The sequence below is a fragment of the Notothenia rossii genome (assembly GCF_949606895.1).
Source record: "Notothenia rossii genome assembly, chromosome: 5".
NCBI classification, from domain to species: Eukaryota; Metazoa; Chordata; class Actinopteri; order Perciformes; family Nototheniidae; genus Notothenia; species Notothenia rossii.
Window position 1 is genome coordinate 7,508,464 of NC_136903.1, and position 7,940 is coordinate 7,516,403.

Consider the following 7,940-nt stretch of genomic DNA (forward strand, 5'->3'; position numbering starts at 1 on the left):
TCTCTCTCCATATTTACTTTCCTTATATGATTTTATTCATGTGTTGAAAGTGTCTGCGAGTCAGCGGTTTAGATTTGTGGACGTGTTGGCAAGGTGAGCCGTTATTTGACAAAGACATTATTATGAGGAAATGAAGGAGGAGGAGAGGAGGCCCTCTGTTTGGAGTAGCATGGCTGCTAACATTGAGGAAGTTCTGCACAAAAGCACATTGTGAAACAGAATACCTGCGAGTTCATTTTCCCTACTTCTGCTAAAGGGAAAAACGTCTCGGTTTCATCTGTGATGATGATAAACGTTAAGCACGCTAGTTTTAGGTGTCGGCCTCAATACAAATAGGGATGAATGGGATCACCTGTGAGGGTTGCTGTTCTTTTAAATTGGTATACTCAAACATAATTTGACTTATAAACGGTGTGTGTGTGTGTTGGGTGATTAGACTGAACAAAAGTGCAATGACCACTGATTTGTTTGTTTTGTTTTTTGGGATAAAGTGACATTGAAGCCCTTTTTACTTTTAATTGAACTAACTGAACGTCCAATTAAAGGTGGGGTAGGTAAGTTTGAGAAACCGGCTCGAGATACACTTTTTATTATATTCCATGGAATGCTCTTAACATCCCGATAGCAATGAATATCTGAAGTGCTTTGACAAAAAATCCATAAATAAATTCATCTGTGGAAGCCGTGGTGCTGTAAAAAGCACGACCAATCATCTGAGCCGGCCCGGCTAAAATAACTGGATGGCCTACCTGCCTGGCAGCCTTCTATCTGTGCACAAACTTATCTCGTGCCCTCATTGGTCATGTGCGCGTTCGTGTGTGTTGGAGGAAGGGCTCTGTAAGGAAGAGGCAGATTTCTTCCGGTTGTGTATTTTCAAATTCTTGCGCACTCGAGCTGGTTTCTCCAAAATGACCTACCCCACCTTTAATGACTTTTTGAGATCTAAAAAGTGGTGTTTAATTGTTTTTCATATTTTTGGTGCAAATATTAGTGTTAGTATACTTGATATGGATGAGGGCCTTTCATTGCTAGTACAGGGCTTTTAAAATATGACTAAAACAAAGTGAGAAGGGAGTGCCGGGTCTCATAACTTGGAGGCGATCTTTAATTCAAAATGCAATAAATCCACATTTAGGGACATTTTGCTTTCTTAAGAATACAAGTAAGTTATTATCCGACTGGCGAATGTAGTGAACTGATACCGAAGGTCCCAGGTCATGACCATCTTGGAGACGATCTGTTAAAGCTGTTGGAACAGTCCATTATCAATTGTACATAGTTGATTTTATTCCCAAATGATGTTAAGCTGACTTTATACGTTATTGATGTTACAGACACATAAACCCAACCACAGGCATGTTTAAAGTCAAATAGTGACAGGTGATATGACTGATTTTAACCGTGCAAAACTAGAATAAATAAGACTCCTAAGAATTCCTGCTTGGCTCATCTGTGTATTTCATTTATCTATGGTAGGTCAGAAGTCCAGTCATTTTGCTTTTGCTCAATACTTTTTCACATTCACAACGTTTAAAAGTTCACTTATTTATTTTATGCTGGGAAATACTTGTACTGCATTTACTGAATTATATATGGTGAGTACATTAGGGTTTATTTTATACACAAAACCCTACAGTATATCACATTAGATGAAAGGCAAAACGCCAACGAAGCATAATAGGACCTCTTTAAAAATACCACTTAAATCTGGCTTCTCTCTAACTTAAACTTTTTAAATAATGCTTTGCCTACCCTCGACCGAACAAATTAGCAGGATGATTGTCATACTATAACTCACCCACTCTTCTTGATAACTTGCTACATAATATCTGACTATTTTTGTACATATGTAAATGCACTCTGCCCTTTTCCCCTCTGGTTAGATGCTAAACTTTATTTAGTTGTCATGATTGTCATGGAGAAGTGTAATGTTTGCGGGTCAGGGCAAAGGTTTTGACAACCATGCTTTTTTTACACCACATGTGTCAAACTCAAGGTCCGGGGGCCAAATCAGGCCCTTGGTGGATCTAATTTCGGCCCGCAGGATAATATCTAATTACTATTAGATCTGGACCGCCGGTATATTGCACGCACACCTTCACTCCATCCTGAGGGTCTCCTCAGCTCAGAGCCTGACCCCAAACATTGATGACCTTGCACCCAAGATGAGATGCCAAGTATCTGAGCTAGCATCACAGAGCAGCACACTGAGTTTAATGGATGTTTCCTTCTGCACTTTCTTTCTCTCGACAACAGGGCATGTTTTTTTTCTCTTTGAGGGAAATCGTTTTGTTGAAGCTGTTGTTGGCCTGTGGGAAAATGTAATCATAAGAAATGACTCTGGAAAAGCTGCAGATAGAGCCATAAGAAATGAATGCAACTGATTATTTAATGTGTAATGTTGTTTTTATTGGCAATCATTTAAGCTTTGTTAGTTCCAGGTTTAATATGTGCAATAAGTTCATTTCAATAAGTTTTGCAATAAACATTGAACCAGTCCGGCCCTCGACTAGTACCCCTTTTTTTATTTTGGCCCACTGTGCATTTGAGTTTGACACCCCTGTCAATCACGCACTGTAGTACACAATTTAATTGAAATAAAGTCAGTGAAAACGCCTTTTTAAATGTTTCCAAACCACAATGAGAGAAGTTAAATCTGTGTTCTGCCTCTAACACACCAAGGATTTGTATTTTCCCTCAAATATTTTCTGGAGTTCTCTGCAGGGGCAAAGGTTAGACACATAATGTACCATCGATTTATTTCAACAGTTACAGGTGTGTAGTCTTTGCCTGGAGTTGACCCGTAAGTGAAGCAAAGAAATAGACAGAATAAGAAAGATATCAGCAGTGCGACTGGCACAGTAGAGAGCAGTTTTACCTAGAGACACAGGTCAGGAGAGAGCGATGGAATACAAGCAACTAAAAGGCCTGTGTCTGAATTATGTTTTTGTCTGATTCGGCATTGAGGATTTCAGTGAAAGCTCTGATTAAAGGACACACTTTTCTCTGTACCTCTATGGTTCTGTGCTTTTAAAACTTCACTTAATTTCAAAGGGTATATTATAATGGCCAAGGGCAGCAGCATACTCAGACATCAGATTTATTGGAGCGTTCGATAATATGGTTTGAAAAATACAAAACCACTTTTTCTCGCAGTTAAGTTCTCAGCACAGCTTTCAGACTCAGTGCTTTATTGAAACAACACTTGATGCTGTATTGTTTTGCAAGTTGTGCTAACAAAGAGACTGGTGCCCACCTTGAGCTGTAAGCAAGGCCTGCTGGGTAACACCGGACAAACACATGGTTGTGTATTCATCCCCATCTGAGGAGCTTATCTTTATATTAATATCAGGGTCTGAATCCTTTATATTAGGCTTTCTGATGGTGAGGGGCCTCTTTCTTCATACAACAATAGCAACTTATTTTCTATAAGGAGATAGATTTGTCTCAATATTATTTGTGCGAACGGTTTTTCAAATGTGTAATCTGTAAAGAAATAGTGCAAAATGTTAGATCGGGAAGATTGTCTCAAAGTGTTAGACACAACATTACAGAAATCAATCAATTAGCAGTTTAATATTTGCTAAATAGTTGATGATACATTTGCAGATCAGTTTAACATTTGCAAAACTTTTTATTCAGGTACATTCTGTACATTTACTTACAGATTTGCACATCTGTTTGTAATGATAGTTCTTGCTTACTGAAGCTAATATTATTAATATTCAGTGAACGATATTGAACAAACATTCAATTCAATTACAATGTTAGTATTTAATTTAACACAGTAATTATTATAACATTAAAGGTAGGGTTGGTATAAATGTAGAAACCAGCTCGAGTGCGCTAGAATTTGAAAATACACAACCGGAAGAAATCTGCCACTTCCTCACAGAGCCCCTCCTCCAACACACAAGAACGTGCACATGACCAATGAGGGCACGAGATAAGTTTGTGCACAGATGGAAGGCTGACAGGCAGGTAGGCCATCCAGTTACTTTAGCCGGCCGGCTCAGATGATTGGTCGTGCTTTTTACAGCACCGCGGCTTCCACAGATGACATTTTTTCAATGGATTTTTTGTCAAAGCACTTCAGATATTCATTGCTATCGGGATGTTAAGAGCATTCCATGGAATATAACAAAAAGTGTATCTCGAGCCGGTTTCTCAAACTTACCTACCCCACCTTTAAGTCCTTTAATGTGAGAAACTTTAAATTGTGTCACTCGCTATAATTCCTGAAATGTGGATTTCCCTAATAATAATACTCAAAATGAAATGCCTTTTGAGATGCCTGATAGTGAATCGGACAATATATCTTAGAAATCCAATATGCGGAATATATTTTGTGCGGGTAATTCTCTTTCCCACGTCAAAAAGTAAAATTAAATGAACACATTTGATTCTAAAATGATTGCTCGTGCTTTTTACAGCGCCACGGCTTCCACAGATGAAGATTTTTGTATGTATTTATTATCAAAGCATTTCAGATATTCATTGCTATCGGGATGTTAAGAGCATTCCATGGAATATAACAACAAGTGTTTCTGAAGGGAATTACCTACCCCACCTTTAAGTATACACTTTCTGTTGTCATATAATACAAAAAAGTGAAATGCATTGGTAATGCAATTTTATTCGAGCCGTAAGAGCAGTTGAAAAACATTTTCAAGTCTAAGAGCTAACAACCCTATGAGGTCATATTGATGTTTTCTGCTAATCTAGAGTATTTCACACTTTACAATGAATTGTTCTAATCTGCAGTTGTTTAGTTGGCATGTACTAACAATTTATCCTGTTATGACCCTTATATTCAAAAGATCAGAGTTACAAATGGGCAGAACTTAAAGGGGACCTATCATGCAAAATGCACTTTGCGATGTCTTTTATACATAAATATGTGTCCCCGGTGTGTCGGGGAACTCACGCAGCGTCAGAAAATAAAACCCTTTCTCTTTTCCTCCGTACCCGAATCTTTAAAAAACGGGGGAACAACGAGTGGATACAGATTTGCTGCCGATATGACGTAATATCGGTGGCAGACCCACAAAATGTTGCCATCAAAAACAATGCCTTACGTGTTTTGGACGTAATATCGTCTTTGTTTACATTAGCAAGCCTCGCTAACACGCAGAGCTAACCTGTACTGTAGAGCAGGGGTTCCCAAAGTGGGGTTCGCGAGATGATTACAAAATAAAAATGGAAAATTAAAAAAAAATTTTTTTAATATTTTCTTTTGTTTTTATAAAAAAATTTTTTAAATTATTATTAATAATAACGTTCGCATAGTCTTTTTTTTCTTTGACAATCCAATAGCGCAGTGTTTCTCAAACTTTTTCTTTTTTCTTTCTGAAATTATTTCGCTCCCCCCTGGCCAAAAGAATACATCCTCATATTTGAGTAAAAATAGTAATATTTCAATTGGTTTTTAAAACTACTACCTTTTGAAATGGACAGAGCCTTTTTGACTCGGATGTCATTCATGAAGGAAATTTCCGAATGATTCTCAAGGCAGAAAATGAAAGGCTGTTGAAGCAAAACTTTTATGCTCAAATCCCATTTATTTTGCAAATGTGGAATTTATTGGCAATTCAAACTGAGAGTAATTTCTTAGAGAATAGAAAGAGCCTTACTTTTGTTCCACTCCCAGGTGTTACTGTGTATGAAAACATTCAGAAGATATCTGAGGACAGAGATGACAAAGATGTGAGGAGAGACTTTAGTAACTCCAAATCTCAAGGCGACTGACTGCAGCTTAATTTTTTTGTTTTAAGGCCAACTAAAAATCTTCTGATTGGTCAACTGCATGGAGAGGTCCCGCCCCATTATTTGTATGTAGTGTCTCTACTGGGACATGTCTCCATGCTTTAATGTTCTTTTCACCCTCTGTCTGAAACCAGAGCCCAGTCTGCTCTGATTGGTTAGCTGGCCGGCTCTGTTGTGATCGGTCAACCAGCTAGAGATGTCCCGCCCCTTTGCCTATCACGTACAATATGTTGGAGCGCGAGCCAATAGAAGCGCAAGTTTTACATAGTGATGTCACTATGTTACGGAAGTAAACAAAGGAGTCTAACGTATCGTCCAGGCGGTTCCGTCGCGTTTAAGCTTGCTGGTGGACGACCAACAACCAATCACATTAATATCCCGGCCCGGACACACAAGCAAGCGATTTGATTGGCTGGTGCTTCCGTAGAGGCTTGAAAAGTTGAAGCGGGCAACGGAGGCAAAGCGTCGCGACGGAACAACAATGCAGTTCGGCAAAGCATGACGTCACCCCATTCAAAGTGAATGGGAAGCATCTCCGTTGAAGCATGCGACGGAACCATGTGGACGATACGCAATGGAGGCGTTTCAGGCCGGGGGGGAGTGTGTGGGAGAGAAACTCCCTCCGAAGGGAACACAGGGATTTTGGCCTTTGCAGACCATTTACATGCACTAAAACATATAACACACTACAGGAAAGGGACAACCTCAAAAAGCATAAAGGGCCTCTTTAAAAATTGATGTATTTGTTTTTTTCTATTGTATTTAAAACAAAAAGGGAAGATAAAGTGAGACAGGACGATTATAATAATACAACAAGAGTATTTGTCACACACAAAAGCCATTACATTTTGACTAGCAGCATATTCATCCAAGGACTAAAAAAGGTTGTGTTTCCTGATAATTTCTTTCTGCTCTCCTCCAGATATGCCACCGCACGACTCAACTACTACTTTGAGAAGAAAGAAGAATACTTTGGATTGCAAATCATCTAGAATTAAAGGATAACGGACCAACCTTTTTTCAAATCAGGCGTACCGTTTCTTTCCTCTCTAAATCCCAGAAGAAGTGACCAAAGTCCTGACATATCGTACTTTCATCCCTGGAAAGGTCTGCAGAGAACGACCTTAGAGACGTGCTCTTCACTGTTTTGTTATTTCAGGCTGGAGTGTGAGATAACATGTTTTGCTATCACTGTGATTTTTAAAATATTTGTTTTTACCACAGTCAGTATGCCGATAAGCTTTTTTGGCGACCTGAGATGAAGACGCTGCCAGAAACACATTAATTGTTCCCACATTTAGCCGAGGCGCATGGAGCCACAAAAACTGAGCCTGATCATAAAAACCACAAGAGGGTTATTTTTCATTTTTATCCAGCATGCGCCACAGATCTGTTTCCTTTTCAGTTGTTTACTGAAGCAAGCCGTACATTAGTGTGATGCATTATCTCTAGGGGTATGTTATAAGCTGCTTTTATTTACCTTTAAGGTTATTGACAGATCCTATAACAGCAAACATCTACACTGAACAAAAATATAAATGCAACACTTTTGTTTTTGCTCCCATTAAAACATTTCCTATTTACACAAAATAACAATTTCTCTCAAATATTGTTCACAAATCGGAAAGAATCTGTGATAGTGAGCACTTCTCCTTTGCCGAGATAATCCATCCCACCTCACAGGTGTGGCATATCAAGATGCTGATTAGACAGCATGATTATTGCACAGGTGTGCCTTAGGCTGGCCACAATAAAAGGCCACTCTGAAACGTGCAGTTTTGCTTTATTGGGGGGGTCTGGGGGGGTCCGAAAACCAGTCAGTTTAACCCTAACCCTAACCCTAACATGTCACCCATTGAGCATGTTTGGGATGCTCTGGATCGGCGTATACGACAGCGTGTTCCAGTTACGGCCAATATCCAGCAACTTTGCACAGCCATTGAAGAGGAGTGGACCAACATTCCACAATCAACAACCTGATCAACTCTATGCCAAGGAGATGTGTTGCACTGCGTGAGGCAAATGGTGGTCGCACCAGATACTGACTGGTTTTCGGACCCCCCCAGGTACGTGTTGCATTTATATTTTTGTTCAGTGTACTTTAACACTCTTAAAACAGCCCATAAAGACAGTGTTAAATTGTATTTTATTCAGATTGTTTTATGTCTGTTGAG

General features: G+C 39.2%; 1 protein-coding gene across 2 annotated transcripts in view; it reads left to right on the forward strand.

Annotated features, from left to right (window-relative positions):
• The window catches only part of LOC307039644 (ethanolamine kinase 1), a 50,524-nt gene extending 42,985 nt beyond the window's left edge, over window positions 1-7,539 (forward strand). For both annotated transcript variants that reach the window (XM_079681907.1, XM_079681906.1), the window contains exon 8: window positions 6,689-7,539. In XM_079681907.1, the coding sequence (XP_079538033.1) occupies window positions 6,689-6,758 (70 nt within the window). In that variant the 3' untranslated portion in view covers window positions 6,759-7,539. The remainder of the gene's footprint in view (window positions 1-6,688) is intronic.
• Window positions 7,540-7,940: the final 401 nt, after the last annotated feature.